We start from the raw sequence: 20,174 nt of genomic DNA on the forward strand, positions 1-20,174 counted from the left end.
ACGGAACACAATAGATAAGACCCTATCGACGAAATCACTACCAAAACCTTACCAGGTTCCCCGACCGTTTTAGCACATATTTTCATTCACGTACAAAAACGCTGCTCGTTTCTACCTGGCTCCCTGCCTAATAAGCCGTTCCGTCTAACGGCGACGAATTAGAATAAATCCACGACCGTTATCCTAGTGCCGGACCGGAGCGAGGAAGAATAGGGACGACGAAGGACCGAAACAAGTCCCGGTGGTCTCTTGGGAGGTCGAACGGGATGGTGTGAACACGCTTTAGTTGTAGTTTTGGAGTTTTACGTGTACGATTTGTGGACTATCGTCGGCTTTTATTAGGCCGCAATTTCAGTTCAGACCGTTTTATGTAAGGTAAGGACGACACGTAGATTGATTGATTTTTATCAAATTTTATCAGTTGTATGTATAAAACATGTTATCTATATTGTTTAAAAACAGTAACGAAACATATATATGACTCGTTACTAAATATATGTCGGCACCTATATATTTTAAACGTATCCAACTTTCTAATAATCATATCATATTTTAGTAATAGCAGAAAAACCGTTAGTAATTTTGAATCATGCATTAATTAATATCTGACACATAAAATTTTAAAGTATTGAATAACAACTGTTGTAACATGTGCGATTATCGTGATATTAAAAATATTTTAACTACAAAACAATAAGGCAAATCCAGAGTTTAAAAACATTATGGATATGTCAATGACGGATAATGTAGAATAGGTAAAACTCTGACAAAGAGTAATTTATGATAATAATATGATATTAGTTTACTCTATTTTCAAAATAAAATATTATAGAGAAATCTCTGACAAAGCGTAATTTATGATAATATTATGATATAGATTTACTCTGTTTTCAAAGTACTTCATGTTTCTCCATATTTTAACATAGTTGGTAACCTTATTAATTGTTTTGCTATTAAATGATACTAGTGATTTTAGTGTTCCAAATTCCGGTATAATTTGTTATTATACCTCTTTTGTAGAAGAATAATAATTAAGTTAAACTTATTTTATTGTCAACTCTTCAAGCGTAGATTTACTTCATTAGATATCGTATATATTGATGCGGTTGGAGAAATTGAAATATATACCTCCCTGTGATCCCTATCAAATTAAAATTATAAAAATTGAAAAAGCCCCATTAACGGTTCTCTGTATTTATTCTGTGTTTAGTATAATTGTTTTTCAGTTATGTTTTTTTAATACTACATTTTGGATAAAATAAAAACTAATAGCAACATAAATATTTTTGATTTACGTTCAGATAGGTTGAATTTAATTGTTACCATATTATATCTACTTAAACCATGCTCATTTGTCTAAAGTTTTTCATATTTATATTTAGTTATCGACCGATATCGACGGATATAAAATTGAAGATCTGGAAAGAATGCAAAAATCAATAAAATTCCAACTTCTTGAAGGTTTTTAAACCTGTTTAATGCAAAAAAGAAAACATTACTATGAAACTACAATGAAATTTAATTAGAAAAATAGTACCGCAATAAGCTAAATGTATACGTTGGATCTTATTGGGAATAGCCAATATTATTAGGACGTCCACAATTTTTAGGCATGTTTGCTCCATTGACTGATTATTCTTTTATATTCAAGTTCATGATCGATAAAGCGATGAATTTGCAATACTTACTTATGTGTTGGCAAGCTATTCTATAGTTAACTAATTTAAAAATTTTAGTTGTATCTTTAGCATGATGACATTTGAATATATTTTATAATCACCTGCTATACAATTATTTTCATTTTACATTTTTTGTTGTTATCAGTGAACGAGCCTAAAATCAATTCAAATTGCCAGTTATCGGCTTTTTATAAATTTGCACTGTTTTGTTTAACTTTTTGGTTTCATATGCAAACATATAATATAAGGATGATTAGCATATTCCTATATTGTAGGAAACTACGATTGACAATAAATATTATAGAGACATCCGACTCTGTTAACACATCAATAAAACAACTATTAACACTATCCCGGCAATATTGATGGAAGCCTTCAGAAAAATAGAGAAGAAGCCTTTTAAGGATTACACACTTCTTCATGTATCAACTACTCTACTCAACTTTATGCCAAATCTCACAATTCTTCATGCAGATTTAAAAGGAAAATAGGCAGATCAATTTGGCTCTCCGTATTAATTTATAAAAGCATTAATAAATATAGTTTAAATATAGTAAAGAAAATTCTTCCTTTAGAGAATAATGTAAAACCTATACAAATTCCTAAGAAATAATATTATGATTTGTATTTAAATTTTTTAAGTTCGAAAGAGGTAATCAATTCGAAAAATTATCAGCTCTATTCTAAATTTTAATATACCATATTAATTTGCGTCTTGTTACTATTACGGGAACAAGCGTCTTCATATAACTGATCCAAATATTCCGAATTATATTATGGAAATTAAATTAGAATCAAGTGAATAAAACAAATATTTACTATATTCTTTCGATTAAAAACAGTAACATAAATAATAATAATAAAGAGTGAACCTTGTTTTAAATTGTGATTTTTGATCCACAAAATTGTCTATAAAAATATTATTTCAGTGTTTTAAATTGTTTTCTTGAATGCATTCATTGTACAATAGGTCGTAGAAGACTGGAATTACGGGAGAATCGTTTCCTTTGTTTTTTGAATGCTTCTTCAGACAGCATTAGTAGCTGGAGCATATTTTAGTAAAAGAATCAAATCATTCTGCAATCAAGCAATGTTTTAAGACAATTATATTTTAGCTATTATCTATGCTAATAAATAAAAACGGTTACAGGTGGTTATTGTTAGTTGTCTCTCGAAGTCTAGGAAAAAGTCGAATAAGACTTTAAAGTTCATTCGAAGACTCGAACTCAGATTTAAATTATTTTCCATTGTATTTCGTATGTCGTTTATATAGATGAATCGTATGTTAAAAACAAAATAAAACCTACGGAAGCTCTTCTGTCCTGAACTCACTTTTGACTTTGAACTTTAAGTACATCCCATCGAAATCAAAAATTATTAGTGCCTTGTTAAATATCGCATAGTTTGTAATAATATTTTGCCAATGTTTAATAATAATATCATAATCATAACTATACAATATTCTCCTCTGATACAAACAAGTTTTGTAACGGTTTGTAACCGTGCGTAACCAGGTGGTATCGATATTATATACGAGGGTCATTTGAAAAATCAGTGACTTTTTGAATTATCGACAAAGTATGTTTAAATTCATCACTACATTTCTATATCTGCCTATGTGTTGTAAGATTTTCAGCAAGTTGGGACAACTAAACAGACAAACACTCGAATTTTATAAAATATATTGAAGTAATTTTCGTTGTGCTGCTTATCTAATTTTTTACTTATTTCTTTGATTTATACTTTTTTTTACAAGAAGCCATCATCAAAACCAAGAAAAAGCTGGGTAAATACTATAATAATTTTGCTCCAACTCCAACCAAATATATAAATTATAATTTATTATGCCCAAATTTTAGTCACACCCTAAACTACAATTTAGTTAAAGTTATTTGAATATATTTAGTACAAATAAAAGACAATAACAATTTTTAATTTTATTTAAATTTTGGGTTCATCAAGGTGGCCTCCTATAAATAAAACCTAATTTCATTTTCAGAAATAAATTTATTAGCATATATATATATATATATATATATATATATATATATGCTAATAAATTTATTTCTTTATTTTATTATATATATAAATTCAACAAAAGCATAAAAAGGGCCCTATCGGATATAAGTATGGAAACAAAAAGCTAACTGAAAAATAAAACAAAACATATGGACTATCATTTAGTTAAAGTTAGTTATGTAAATATGGAAAAAAAAAGATGAATAAATTTTTATTTTAATTTTGGTTTTCTCAAAATTGCCAGCTTAATTTTTAACTACTCTTTCATACATGTTACTCATTTTTTATTAACTTATTTAAGTATTCGATGTCCAGTATTTTTTTATTCACTTTGTAAGTATTCTCACTGCAATGCTGAACTTGATGGGTATCGATCACTTTTTGGTCAATTCACATAGTATATTATTTGATAAATCCGGTAATGTATGCTATATTATTATTTGGGACGTTCAGGTCTGTTCTGTTCACGTGAAACTCTGACCTTTTTTGCAGTTTGACGCACATTTTCTTAGAATCGTTCGGTCGTTCCTGGTTTATGAGCCTATGAATTATTGTAACTATTATAAGAATGCCACAAAGAACCGACCTGAATTGTAAACTAATAGCTTTTTAAACTGTAAACTAATTTTTAAAATCTTAGGACTACTTTCAATAAATAAGCAATTACTAAAATTGCCAATCCTAAGAAATAAACAGTTGGTGGTTTATTACCCTTGATGATCATAAAAAACGTCTATATTCAAAATGATGGACAATTGATAAGAGAGTAGCAACTTTGTTGATTTTTTGAAAATGTTTGTGTAATGATTTTAAGAAAGTATCTGTGTAATTTACTGTGAGATGATGTGCATTGGCTGTTTTAATGTGTAAAGATTTTTCTTGCATACTTGTTTAAGGCTTTTTGTACATCCAGAAACTCAAGTCTTCAGTCTCAGTCTCAGATACATGATATATTATTGCAATATAATATTGATTATAATTTAGTCACAAAAATGTAGAAAATAGTACATATATTTTGGTCTATGGTTGATGGTCAACCTACTGAAAAATGTTGATAATTTGAATATACTACAATAAAAAGGTTTAAATTATACACCGATAATGCTATTAATTTTCTTGCATATGCTTAGACATGATTTATCATATTAAGTTATTTTATGGATTTTTAAACTATATCTCTGCTTATTTTTTTTACTTTACTTAACTACAGAGATATCATCAAGTCCATATATGTTTGCTATAACATACATATAAGGCTGTAAAAATTTGATAAAATTTCATTGTCCAATCAAATATATGTCACCTATCCTCGTTAAATATAGTCCTATAACTCTGTTATACAAGAATCAGATATTTAATATTGGTTTCAATTTAATTAATATTTTACTTTTTATTACGAAAATATATAGTCAATAGTTAGCAGCAGTGTATGTTCAGTGACTTTAGTTAAAAGCCCATTTTCTTGGGTCTATTTGGCATTTGAATCTCATAGAAGCATATACTAACTTTATGCACTTATACTTGTTATACGACTGAACGTGTCACATTATTTTGAACATAATTTTCTTTAATTATTTGGTAATTGAAAAAACAAACAAAATTGCTAAGGACTGATATGCACAATGAACATAGCAAATGACTCACCTCAAATGTTATCAACAGTGTTAATTACCTCGATATTACTTTAATTATACTTTAGACATAACTAAAGGTGCCTAAAAAACATTAAAAAAATTTGCAACTCGCAGATTTGGAGTGTTTTAGTGTGCATTTAAATTTCAATATTTCAAATGTGAATGTTTCTTTCAAATAGGTGACAAAAATAATGAGTTATAGATCAACTTAAGTCCTGTTGAGAGGTACCCCGAAAATTAAATGTTAATTAACTAAACGTCCTTAAAAGGATTATTGTAGGATGACTTTAAATAATTATATTGGTCGTACATGTCTTTATTGTTTATGTGTCATATTTGACATATCTGATATTTTTGTTATATATGTTATTGGTGGTGAGAGTTAGGCGTGAAATATTAGGTAATATTCCTTTTAAATATTTGTTTAACAGAAAGCACTAAAGCCAATGAAAAATATGAGCACACGAAATATATCTCCTCGACTATAGGAAGAATTAAATTTTTTTCCAATGAAAAAAATGAAACTTTGGGAAATCCGTTGACTGTATAGTTTATCACTGCTAAAGTTCGACTCCGCCATTAAAGTTATTGTTTCCAAACTTGAGCAACTTTCCTTTTGGGAGAGAAGATAAACGAGTAGCCGAATTTTTGCTAACAGGTTCACTCTTATCTGTCCGGTTTTTTTCTATTCTGTATTATTTTGCGACGAAAATGGTGTTATTTCGGTGATTTAGTATAGAGATTTTAAACGAGGGCGTTTTTCTATTTGAAAGGAAAATGGGTGTTTTGTTGTCCGAATGGGACCATTAAATACGTCAAATAGAAAGAAACCAGGAATATCTGATTTAAGCAAGAATAATGGATTGTTTGTACCATAGTATAACATATTTAGTAAAGTACCTATAAATATTTAAGATATTTTCATTAATTAGTATTGAAACTAATTATTTGCGTTTTATAAAAAATAACACGCCCATGTCAGTATATTTTAGTTGGTTAAATGGACTTAGTTTTACTTATATAAATCAGTTCGTGCTGATAGTCACTTCTTTTAACAGAAGTTATTTCGTAGCATAAAAAACTTATCAACAACAGTTAGTTGTTGCCAAGAACATCAAAGGAATAAATTATTTCATGAAATGAAAAATGAAAACTGCCAACAAAAATATCAAGAAAATAGATGACTTGAAAATAAAAGCAGATTAAACAATATAAAACAAAGGTTAAAAACAGTAATACATAGTTGAATATTGGAAATTAGAAATTAATCCATAAATAACTATCTGCAATATTTAACAGATGGCAAGGAAAGAGACTATTTACTTCTGGAAGTCACCAAGCCCTAAAGCGATAAAATTAGCAACAGTGAACAAAAAGCTGAAGGATTCGCCGATCTTTTAGAATAAACCTTTAACTCAAATGAAACTGACTTTGGACGTAATGCATCCAACAGGACGTGAATACCAATTACACCAAAAGAAGTACCCAAAGTTATAAAAAATTATATCTATTCAAAAAAATCACTAGATTTTGGGAATTGTAAAATGACCAGAATGTTTGGAAAATGACTGAAGTTATAAGAATATGAAAAAGCACCAAATGATGTAAAATCTTACCGATTAATTTTACTGCAACCAGTAATATATAAAGAATTTGAAAAACTTCTGTTAAAAAAGTTAAAACCAATCATAGACAGAAAAAATCTAATACCTGCACATTAATTTGGTTTTATGAGCATACATTTTCACAATTGATCAGATTTATACAATTTCAGACATTATTAAACAAGAGTGCTAGTAGAAAAATGTCTGCTCAGCTATATTCTTGTACATGGCGAACGCCTATAAAAAGTCTGGCATAAGAGTTTCATGTAAAAAGTCCATAAAATGCTACCGATATAATACGTTGAGCTTTTAAACTTTGATGATACGTTATAATGAATTTGATGAAAATATGTTTCAGGTTAAACAAAAATACGCTTAGTGTTCTTTACATGCTTACATCTGATTTCTTGTCGCAAGTAGAGAATGTTACTATAGCTAGAATTGCTGATGACGGTACTATGTTGCTATTGGAGAAAATAGCGAAGAAGCAACCAGAACACTGCCACACGCCAGATATAATATAAGTAAGATCCAGACATTGAGAATAAAAGTCAGCCAGAATAAGTCAGTGCATATTAAATTCACCTACAAATAAATTTTTTTTTATGTACTAATAAATATGAATAATATTATTATCCCGTACAGTAATAATGCTAAGTATTACGGTATGAATTTTAATGAGAAAGTTTGCAATAAAAGAGATTCGCAACAAGATATAAGGAAAGTGTCTATTCCCATGCTGACACCGAAGTGCTTCAAATCTTGGGTAACACTAAACTAGGATACAGACTTTAGAGAACCAACCAGTGTGATCTAATGTAGTTATCTATTGAAGCGTACTAAATACTAAAAATACTCAAACGTGCAAACGTGCAACTAGTTTTTATTTTACTAGATACTGAGCAAGGGCCAATGGGTTTTCCTAGATAAATACCCACATTTAAGTCACGATAGAGACAGATTGTAAGTTAGTCCGCAACGACTGGTAATAATCATTACCAGATATTAAAAAATCGAGAGTTTGAGGTAGAAAATATTTTAACTATCACCACCTGATATATTGAGTTGGATGAAATAGGTTCTACTACATTTACTAGTTTGACACCGCCCATTGGTTCCATGGTTGATGTGGAAATCAAAAGGCACTATCTTGACAACTGACACGAATGCTTATGCGAATTTTAACACATGGCTATTAATCTTAACATGTTTTAGTTCAATTGCTTACCCATCTACCGCATATAATCATATTTTGTCTATATATTAGCAGTAGAAAGATTAAGAAAAACATGATTATTTTTAAGTTAGTACTACTTCTGTAAGAAATTACAGTTTAGTGTACATAACCATTTATTCAAAATCCTGAATCTATCGCCAGTAAAATGACGATTCTTTAGCCTGGCTATTGTTACATTAAATACATAAAAATTAGAAGCTTATTAATGTGTTCAATTGCTTTCGATATATTGTCCCTTCAATAAAACAGTATATTCACGTCATCTAAATTTATGATGCCAAAACTTTGCAGTGTTGCCGCATCAATAACAAAACTCTCTCTAATCTCTAGAATATAAATAAAATAATGTACCAAAAATAATATCAACATCAAATACATATTTTAACTCGTCGTTGTTCGAAACAACTGATAACTATCTAATAGCTCCGATATTTTCAATAGTAGTAATAATGGTGTGATTTTTCAAAACAAGCAAAGGGCTGAAACAACGTTTATTATTATTATTATTACTATCAATATTAAATACCCTTGATTTGTTGTTTTCTAAATTAGGAATTTTGTTGCAGACTATTAGACTTAGCTAATGGACGACCTTTCAGTGATTAAGGAACACCTTCTATGTCCAGTATGCGATAGTTATATGTGTTCTCCGATACGTCAGTGCAAGACAGGACACAGCATCTGCGATCAGTGTTTTGTCAGGATAAAGAAATGCCCAAAATGTCGAGGACCTAAGTCCGAGGCGCGTAGCTTCACATTAGAAGCCATAGCGTCACGAATTCAGTTACCTTGTAGGTAAGTGTCACTATTATTATTCATAATGGTGGTTAATTTTTATATAACTTTTGAGTTAGTGTTCTTTAAATTTTATTTTAACATGTTTAATCGAAAGAGAAACTTAAAATATTTTGATTATGCGAATTTTAGTAGAGGAAATTAAAGTGGATTAGTGAATGCCCTGTGGTCGAAATTCGGCCACAATTTATAAAGTTAATAATGTTTCATATATATATATATATATATATATATATATATATATATATATATATATATATACACAGATACTCACAATTCAACATTCTTTTCCATTTCCATTAAGTTTTAGTAGTCAACAGAGTATTACTGAGTTTAAATAACTACATCATCGAACGATATAATAAAAGTATCATGAGTAAGATTATTTTCAGAGGTGCAACTTCAGAGCAACAAATATGAGTATAATTAATTTTTATTTTCAATTACGTTATAATCATTACAATGGAATACTATATGAACTTATATATATTTGTATATATAAAACTTCCAAGAGCAGTTAGCCACTTTATTATTTACATTGCATTAATGTATTTATAATAATTAAATGAACTATTGACTTCTAAAAATTAGGCCTAAATAGTATATATATAAAATATATTACTAATTCATTAATTCAACTATCTACAGCGAAAGTGAATCAAGGACTAGATTTGTATATGGGTATATGTCTTCTTAACTCGTCCTCTTCAACATAAATTTTTCATACGAAGCTCTAACTTTGTTGAAACGTGGAGGGTTATACAACCGCTCCTTGAGGGAATATTATAATTTCCAAGAACATTACATCAACGGATTTATAAATGGATTTACAAACCCTGGGTACCCTTTTCCAGGAAATTATTCGAGAGAGGTACGACCGCGGTGGTTGAAATGTCCCAAATAAAGGGTACTCTGTCCTAAATATAAATTTACATATGTGACCAACAATGATGGTTAGTCCATTAAAAACTTTCTATCAGACATTTGGAAAAATAAATATGATAACCTTGGCGGCCTATTTGACATTTATCCTTAATTGAAGAAAGTAAGTCCCTACTATCAACTTAGTTAACACATAAAATATTTCTATTTCATAACCACTCTGTGCATAAGCACCTTAAGCATGTTGCGCCAACCTCTTGAAACCAAAGTTGCAATAGGTTTAAAATACTAATAAATTTATAGCATTGTTAGTATCTCTTTATAAAATACATCTAAGATAATGCTCCTAAGACCATTATTATTTTAAATTTGAAATAAGTATTGATCAATGTACCATAAATATTTGACAATCGATACATATGTCAATAAAAATTGCAGATGCTTTAAGTAGCCTATATATACATATCTGTTATCTGCAAATCCGTTAGAACAGTCAGGTAGTCAGTTAGAACAGGTTGGCGAATTTTGCATGAGGACTTTACCCGCATAGAAACAAGCTGACCTAGAAACCATGACAAGAAATCATCAAAACAAGGCCATATTCTCGCTGGTTAAGCTTCCGAGCAGCTGAAAGAGGGAGCTTAATTTTGAGTGAAAAATTTTATGTAGCAATGTACATTTTCTGATAATAATAACATAGCAAATGCCAACAAACACTATTACAATATATTGAACAACGCCAAACTATAAAAAGTTCACCAGGTGGCAATTCACCCAGAAAAACTTCCTCTCTGATGCAGATTTTAGATCGGCGACCTAATTGATACATTTGTATATTTCCTCTCAAGGCTGTTGGACACAAGCATTGTCTTAAAATTGTTTTGTGTTTTCGAAGTGTTTTTATTTAAATTTCGCAAAACTCTTTGACGTCGAATTGATGAGTTATGTTTATTTAGGCCAAATTTTAAAAAATATGTGTATTGCTTTGGAGATCTCGTAATAAGTCAGTGAAGAGTGAAGAGAAATTAACATGACTGCCAACTTTAAGGTTCCATTTATGTTTTGTTAACTTTTACTATTAAAAAAACATTTTTGGTTAGACTGACCTGCATTCTTCAGAATATAAAGCAATTGATTGTGTCGTTTAGCAAGATTCACAGCTGATTTTTTAATCGGGCTAACTAAATGAGGCCTTAATAAGATCTGTGGTAGATTTGAACCTTGTAGATCCGTAGTCTTTGTTTCTTTTTATTAACAATTTATTTTTAATTTTGATCTGGAATTTGTAGATTCAATCCAGACAAAACTTAATCAATAAAAATTATAGTATAAAATATAATAAAAAAGCTAAAATGGCTTTATAAAACATCAATATATTACCGTGAAGCTATTTTTATCTTTTTTCGTTTGTTTATTAACGGCCTCCTCGATATTACAATGACCGACAAGGTATGAAAATTAATAATTTCCAAAGAGTTTCATTTAGTAAATTATAAAGAGGGCCCCTGCCACGGACTCCAATTTTCAAATGAAATTGAATGGAAAATTCCTCGAGAATACTTATATCTTAATTAAGTCAAACAATTTGAATATTTTGATGATATAATTTCGACAAATTACGGAACATAATTTGATATCCGTTTATTTTTCGTCCATGAATCAATCAACCGCTGAATATTGCTTGTTATTTTTCAACAAATTTGAATCGCTCTCAATAGGAGATATTAGCTGTAATGATAGCTAAGTTAATTACGGTTAATGTTCAATAATTACAATATGTTGTTATACTAATTATGATTAGTGTATAATAAATATATTGATAATTTCGACAAATTACGGAACATAATTTGATATCCGTTTATTTTTCGTCCATGAATCAATTGAATATTGCTTGTTATTTTTCAACAAATTTGAATCGCTCTCAATAGGAGATATTAGCTGTAATGATAGCTAAGTTAATTACGGTTAATGTTCAATAATTACAATATGTTGTTATACTAATTATGATTAGTGTATAATAAATATATTGATTCTCGTATCCCCAAATAGTCCAAACTGTCCAATACATAATACACGTTCGTTTTGATCATGATCTGCAACGTGGAAAATCTTATAAACTTTTGGAATATCTTTGATGAATTATATCTTAATTTTAAGAATTTATTTGCGTGTAGCCTATGGTGAGTTCGGATAGTAGCAGACACTATATGATTTCTTTATTTTTTCACTTTTGTTCTTGCAATGGATAAGACATATCCTTAGTTCTTTAAACTTGAATTGATTTCAACTGATTTGATAGTTTTTTGTGAGTGTTAAAGTTAAAGTGAAAAGAGTTGTTAAAAAAAACATAACAGTGTTTGTTTTAATTGTAAACGGGTCGATTTCGTTGATGCCAAATCACCATAGTGCTAAATCACCATACCTATTCGATTGAACAGTATGTCTAAATGATATGGAACTTCCAATTTATAAATGATCAGCGTAGTAAACAGTTAAACTGCCGTATGTTATGGAAAAGCTATATCGGTTCGCCATTTCCCTCCAGCATTTGAGAGTGTCGGCAGGAAATCTGCAGTGAATGTTTCATCTTACACAACACTTGGCTTTTTGCAAATTTGTCAGTTTTTGACAACAGTGTTAGTGCCTCATAGAAACAAGTTAACCTAGAAAACCATGACCAAAAATTATCAAAACAAGGCCGTTTCCTGCTGATTGAGCTTCCGAGCAGTTGAAAAGGGGGCCAAACAGATCAATTGAAAAGTCCCCGACCTGACACATAGATGGCGCTACTAGAATTAAATCCATATGTTTTTTAGTTAGCCCTAACGCCCAAAATATGCGTGTATAAATTTGACAGCTGTCGAATCAATAGTTTGTGAATTATAACATTTTGAGTGAATTATAACAGCTTTGATGTTCAGAGCAGTGTTTGAAGATGATCAAGCGTAATTAACCCTAGTTTTTGTGTCGGTATGTTACAATGGATGAAAAATGGCTCCATCATTTCACTCCGAAGTCCAATCGACAGTCATGCGAGTGAACTGCACACGATAAACCCGCTCTAAAGCATGGGAAGACGCATCAGTCGGCTGTCAAGGTTATGGGGTCTATATTTTGGGATGCCCGTGCAATAATTTTCATTAACTACCTTGACAAAGGAAGGACCGTCAACAGCGACTATCACATAGCGTTATTAGGCAGTTTGAGTGACGAAATCGTCGAAAACGGCCGCATTTGAAGATAAAGAAAGTGCTGTTTCACCGAGATAATGCACCGTGTGACAAGTCAGTGAAAACGGTGGCAAAAATCGATGAATTGGGCTTCAAATTGCTTCCTCATCCTCCATATTCTCCAGATTTGGCCACCAGTGACCATTTCCTGTTCTCAGATCTCAAAAGTATGCTCGCTGGGAAGAAAAATTCGTCGAATGAAGAGGTGATAGCCGAAACTGAGACCTATTTTAAAGTAAAGGACAAATCGTATTAGAAAAATAGAATAGAATAGAATAGATAGAATAGAATAGAATATAGCCTGTTCTAAAATAAGTGACTTACCAGATAACCGTTACCACTACGGTATGGGTGCTAATGTATGTTGTCTGGATAGTGTCTACTTCGTTATGATTGTGTTTGTAGCCTTGTATTTGTGTCCCCCTATTTTTGTTGTTAATTTTAAGTTATTTATTAATTTATTACTTTATATATACACTGTGTATCTGTTCTGTTCTGTTCCCATCCCCTCTATGTCAATACCGTACTGTTGCTGAGTCGCGAAATGACGTCATCCGTCAAAACGACAAAAAAAGTTACTTTATGTGAGTCATTTCGCGGTTTGAATATTTATTAATAAACCGTAAGTTAGTAGAATATTACTGGAAAGTTAACTTCAATCGTATGTGTAGATAAAATATATAAGCCAGTACATGTTTCAGCGGAAACAGTAAACCGATTGGCATGTATAGTACAAATCATGTGTATTTCTGTCCAAGAATATCATAGAAATAAAATTTTCCGATTATTATTAGGTAATAGCGAATACCGTTAGACATCATAAGTATAAGGATATTATTGTTTTTTGTGTAAATGAACCTGATATTTAATTTTAGAAGTCTTAAAATATGATTTACCTGTTGCTGTCGTGTCTTGCAATGATATATGACAAAGTTGAGAAGTAGATTAAGATTAATATGCTACAAACAGTACATAATTGAGAAATAATTCAACGGAGAGACGCTGATCATATTGTATATGTCTTCCGAATTAAACGTGAGCGAATTCCTTACAGATTTCTGTGGTGAAATCAACTCTTTATGTGGAAAACGCAACACCGAATAAGATATTAAACAAAATTAAGAACCTATAGTCTTATATTATTGCGATATTTGGTGACGGATATATGATGATAAGTTGCATCATGTTGATATCAAGCTACTTTTATATGTTTTCTCTTTCAGATATGGCAACATGGGGTGCACTTACTCAGCCAAAGGAGATACGATAGCCTCACACGAGAAGAACTGTAGATATGGACCAATTTTTTGCCCTTTCAAGTAAGCTTATTTAAAAAAAGATTTCAACAGTAGTAAACCAACGCTAAATATAAATTTAAATGAATTATCTATGTCGTTAATTTATAATATAATTATAATAATCATTAGTTTAAAATATATATTAAAATTTTTCAACAAATAATTCAAAAGTGTGTATAAGAAAATAATAGAAAAAAATTAGAATGTTAATATTGAATAGAGGGAACATGATAGGTGTATAAGGTATTTTATTGCATCGTGTTGTGACTTAGTATTAGGCTTAATTAAACATAATTAATTTATATTGATTGTTTCCTACACAATGAAAAATCATATTCATTTATCTTTAACATAATGGAGCTAGGGTTTCCCATATGGTTCTATAGTTTTAAACTAATTTCAGAACGTACGACCAATGCACATGGAGTGGCTACATAGCGAAACTGAAAAATCACTGCGCCAAAAAGCACAGGAATAATTTCTATTCCAGAGGGAAGCAGAAGTTTCTGGCGAAGAATTTTAATGGAATTAAAAGCTACCACTACATTTACGTGATTATTCATGCATATGACGAGTACTTCAGGTTGACTTGGGAGTTGGATAATACGACAGGTAAAAAAGAAAACGTCTCGCGGAATATTGTAGACGAAATTACTGATTATCTCGAGATATTTTAACTCCGGCCCGGGCCCCTCTTAAAGTAATTACATTAAGAGTTGCGGTTTTATCCCTTCGCTCCTTGTTCCGGAATACTAAGAAGAACAGGAATAACATTAAGTGTAAACAATATTTATATAAATAATGTATCTTGTTGCATTTATTTAAATTGTAGTGTTATTTATACAGCAGACACTCGATAATTCGTTAGTTAAAATCAAATGGAACGCGTGGTAATGTAAACAGCTCTCCCACTGCTCGATGATGAAAAGAGTCCTGCTATTTTAGAAATTTTGATAGGCTGGGCAGATAACATTTGGTTCTTTCATCCTTGTCATCATGAATGTATCTTTTGACATAACACAGCTTATCTGTACTTTTTTTAATTCAATAAAAATTAATCAAAAACTACATTCTCACGATTTATCTCCATCGTAAACTAATAAAGTGCTTAGAAGGTATTGTGTGGTGTGAATCTAGAGAATTTAAACTGAGTTTTACTGTGAAACGCTTTAAATACTATTCCAAAAAATTTTAAATGATGTTTGGATGACTCGAAAAAGTTGGTATTCATATATTTTTTGCAATTTCTGATTACTACCTCTAATTAATGAAAAACAAACTATAAAACGTAACACGACACAATATGTAGCTTAGCGTCAACATTGGGTATGGAGAAAACGAGCATAAGAAATTGTTCCTGCGATTCTCTATATATCTTCAGACTAGGTAAGTAAGGAATAAAGATCGTTTAGCTTTCTTAGATTACAGTGGGAATGCGACCCATCTAGATATTGCTGTGGTCAGATAGCTAACATTTGGTCCTTTATGGCTGGCCACCATCTTCGTGTGTTTCACAGTTAGTATTAGATTTGTCCATTAATAAAAGGCTTTCGTTTCCCAAACAAACGTATATTTAAAATGTTTATTAAACTCATATGTTTAACACAGACTAATAGGAACAGAACAATATTAAATACCATTACCATTCCTCGTTACTATTCTTCGGGAATATTTTCCAATTGCCGAGTAAAGCTTTGAACTTAACCTAAATTAATAAATATAGGAAAGTTTCAAGTCCATTCACTTCTTGTCACGCTATTTAATACATTTTGATTTTTGGTCACAAATCCTTGTCCAAATGAATATTATAACTAAATGGAATTTTAGTTTAATGGATACGACTACTTCTCAGACCTTGAAATCGCGTTATATTTTAATATACTCACAATTAACCTTAATCGCCGATTTATAAGGCTTATATTTTGGTCTGTAACGTTTCATCTTCTCCGTACACTTTATTTAGTTACTGTAGATTCCATCTTATACTCTTATATCAGTGATTCTCAGTACTTCAACTTTTGCACTACCTTAACCATATGCCGTAATTTTAAAGGATTAATGATGTAAAGGCTACTAAGATCATTATAATGTTCTCATTTATTAAGGTGCTAACCATTTTTAGCTGTACTATGTATCAATATCCCAATTGTATGAAATAAAATATCAAATAGTGGGGCCCTTATTATAATTTTAGTACCCAAAAGCCGCTACATAAGAAAAAAATGGGCGCTCCGTGTACCCATAGGAAAATATTAGATATTTTTGTTACTGTTTAATGTATTTTCTATATCAAATTAACTTGTTGATTTAAACTATTCTAACGGTATGTACAAAATTCTAAAATATCCCAAAGAAAGGAATTTTCCATATATATCGGTTGAGGATTCTCGATGCAAGTTACAGCCAATCACTAATAAATCAAAGTAAATTTTTGATAGCATTAAATTACATTTAGTGTATACGTATGCTTGCATAAATTTGGTTTCGCTACCATTGCCACGATCAATTTTTTCCTGGAAACTAGAACGACTTTAATCACTTTTTAAAACTATATTTACCAGTGATAATTTGGGTGATTTAAAAATATGCATCAGAACTAGTATTGTATGGCACCAGGCATCTATTATAAATCCCCATAAGTTATGTAAACTATCTTCTGTTTAATCCTTAGTTTAATCCCTTACAGTTATCTCCAGGTGATCTTCATTACAATCTGTAGAAAAGTGAAGCAAACGTTATGAATTTGAATTAAATTATAAAGAAAGTCAGTATTTAAATTACCACAAAAACGATTACACCCAAGAGTTCTTTTACACCCATGCATATTGTGCGTGATTATCTTATTATTTTGTATTACTTTCGATGGCTGTACGTAGGCTAAAGTGCGATCTGTTAGAAAATAATTAACTATTAATTTTAATAATTAAAATTTATTTTAATTAAAGTTGTGTATGTTGTCATATCATACTTGTCTGAAATCGTAAACGACAATGGGAGTTAATCAAAGAAGACAATGGAGCAGATTTTGCTTTTGAGAATGATTTTTCAATAATATGGACTTGATCGATGGTCAAGTGGAGTTCTTGAAATATGATTTGGTGCAGGGAGTTAACTTTTTCTACTGTTATAGATTTTGATCCCTTCACAAATATTGATTCATGTAATTTTGTTATGACATGTAAAAACGATATGGGTCTGAGATATATATGATGCTATTATCCTGAGTAGGTTTGCATGGTTTGATTATAAAAAATGGTAAATTAATATTACATCTCTGTCATTCCATATCTTAGGGATATACTTATATCTGAAGGATGTTTTAATGAGATTATAATGTTTTACTTTGGCTTCTTTTGGAAGTTCTTTTAATACTTCACCAGTAATTAGGTTCAAGCTAGGAGCACTTTTTGGGTTGGCATTTGTTAAAATCTCTTATGGCTAAGTATAAAAAATCAATTTTAACTAGAACTGCATTAAACTTGGCTTCTTAAAATACACTGCGTTCCTAAAGCAATAGCGCCTCGTTGTATGAATAGTAAACACAATAACTCTAGAACGTTAATAACCAAAACTATTCAAAAAGCTCATCAGGCGAACACAAACCAGGTTAATCTAAAACAAGATATATTACTGAAATGCGTCCAATATCTCTATTGTGGGCGATTTTATACATCCTGGCGTGGTCATTCCAAAAACAGTAGTAATAAATGTTGCATATTAATATGAAATTGCCTCTCTGTAAAAGTGAATTAGTGCCGGCACTGAAGCCGTCAATATTAATAAGATGAAATTTTAAAAAATAAGGTATAATATTATAGGCAGTGGATTTGTAGACTTGTTTATATGGAAACAACGTAGAGGCTAGATTGGAAGAGTATCCTAACCCCCAAGGAAATTATTTCGATACTTTGAATTTTTTAAAACAAATGAAAGTGTATTTAATTAACTTTCCATAGTAAAAATATTGTTAAATATAACACTTACTTTTTAAATCTTCAAAAGTTTATATCGTAAACTCTTTAATTTAAATCAGATAACTCAAATTGTTATAATCTTTGTTAAAGGTGTTACAAAGTGGGCTCTCTACTATATGGGAACAGAGGAGATGTCAAAAAAGTTTTTCTATAAAATTGAATTCCCTCTCGATCCAGATTCAAGGAAACACGAGGGTACGCGAAATTTGGTTTGGATGTCACCTTGCGATGTTCTACCCGCTGATGACTCAATAAAATTCGTCAAGCATAATTACTTAATGTTGCAAAGGTAATTCGTTCAGTTAAATGTGATTATTATAGTTAATATATACTCTCTTTTCTCCTATAGAAAATTGCTAAATACATATTGTGATGCTAACGGTGATCTCAACTATACTGCCTGTATTTACAAAGACGACAATATCGACGAATCTGAAGCTGAAATAGACTCTGATTCCGAGTTACTCCCTGCCAAATTTTTTGAGTAACTGCATAGAATAATTTGTTTCTGTTAGAAAAGAAAGTATTTTTCATTTCGTCAATTATTCTTCTTTAGTGTAAAACTGAAATTAACTTTAAATCGGACATGTTGTTAATATTTATTGTTAATTTTTTTTGTATTGATATATTATTTGTTAATTATGCCGATTTTGTATCAGAGAGAACAGTCTGAATTTTGTGATTTGTTATTGAAGAATTTTTATGGAAATAAAATGTCAATGTAATTTACTATTTTATTTATTTTCATCACATGGTTTTTATATAATTGTATGTATAATATTCCTGTACGTGTGTATGTACTGTGAACTGTGTATGTACTATTGGACCAATTTAGAAATTTTTGTTTATTTCAGTTGATTTGATCCGAAGACGTTTTAGATTCATAACTAAACACGGAAGGAAATATATTTTATTTTATGGTCGTTTTTTTTTTATATCTATATCAACGCCTTTACCGTAATACTATACAGAGTAATTTACGACTCTGATTTGGTGCTGATTGACTTTCATGCCATAACAATATAGCTATTCCGTCGAAGTAATACTATCCCGTAATAACAATGCTGCTTCGGAGACTATAATTATTTATCCATAAATATTGTGACTAAATTTTTCTAAGTGCCCTAGATACAGTAACGAAGTTCTCTCGAGCTTTACCTACCGATTTTTTATGTACAATATAATCAATTATTGCCTGGTTAAGTTCCTAGACCCTGGAGAAAGGCTCCTTCAAGACACATTTAACAGTCTCCCTCCTGGTCCTCTCCCACCAGCTTTTTGAGCTCTTGTTCCAAGTTTTCTGTAATCCATTTCTGTCGTAGGCTAACTGTACCTGCGTCCATTTCCATCCCTCTCTCTGAATCGGATTCCTATCAAAACTGTTGACAGTATAAATTTCTTATTTTCAGCTGCTCTCTTGGAAGCATCACATCAATCTTAAGTTTACAAATTAGAACTCACTGATCCAGAGTCCTGTAAATGCTACTTTAGTCGTTTAAACGACACACAGGCGCCGACCGGAAAACCATAAAAAGTATATTCCTCTCTATTCCGCCCTAATCTAAACTATGGCTCGCTTCTTGTAGGCTGTTGTGGCCTAAATCCACCTCAAATCCGTTGATGGTATTCAGAATACTGCTCTTATATCGCCGGGTGCCTTCCGATACTCCACAATAATTAGCTTGTCCGGTTTTATATTCATCTCTCTCCTTACTTATCACAGGTACTTTCTTTTATTGATACGATTACGCTTGCTCTGTTATCCTCCTTAGACTTGACCTCCTTTCTGAAGTCAGTCACCTGTCCTGAGTCATCATATGCC

At 30.7% G+C, this 20,174-nt stretch overlaps 1 protein-coding gene across 1 annotated transcript; it reads left to right on the plus strand.

Moving 5' to 3' along the window:
- The first annotated feature begins 234 nt into the window (after positions 1–234).
- LOC143202016 (uncharacterized) lies at positions 235–19,077 on the plus strand. The gene is made up of 6 exons (XM_076413285.1): positions 235–375; positions 8,740–8,968; positions 14,304–14,399; positions 14,782–14,990; positions 18,443–18,641; positions 18,702–19,077. The coding sequence occupies exons 2-6, from the start codon at positions 8,757–8,759 to the stop codon at positions 18,838–18,840; spliced, it is 855 nt and encodes a 284-aa protein (XP_076269400.1). The 5' UTR covers positions 235–375; positions 8,740–8,756; the 3' UTR covers positions 18,841–19,077.
- The last annotated feature ends 1,097 nt before the right edge of the window (positions 19,078–20,174 follow it).

The sequence above is a fragment of the Rhynchophorus ferrugineus genome, unplaced genomic scaffold, assembly GCF_030347505.1.
Source record: "Rhynchophorus ferrugineus isolate W39M unplaced genomic scaffold, kcgeb_rfMv2 rfM9, whole genome shotgun sequence".
Lineage (NCBI taxonomy): Eukaryota > Metazoa > Arthropoda > Insecta > Coleoptera > Curculionidae > Rhynchophorus > Rhynchophorus ferrugineus.

Bases quoted from the DNA above. Each gene is read 5' to 3' on its own strand.
- LOC143202016 (XM_076413285.1), top strand. From the start codon at position 8,757: ATGGACGACCTTTCAGTGATTAAGGAACACCTTCTATGTCCAGTATGC. The intron at 8,969-14,303 runs GTAAGTGTCACT...TTTCTCTTTCAG, and splicing joins CGAATTCAGTTACCTTGTAG to ATATGGCAACATGGGGTGCA. The intron at 18,642-18,701 runs GTAATTCGTTCA...TTTCTCCTATAG, and splicing joins AATTACTTAATGTTGCAAAG to AAAATTGCTAAATACATATT.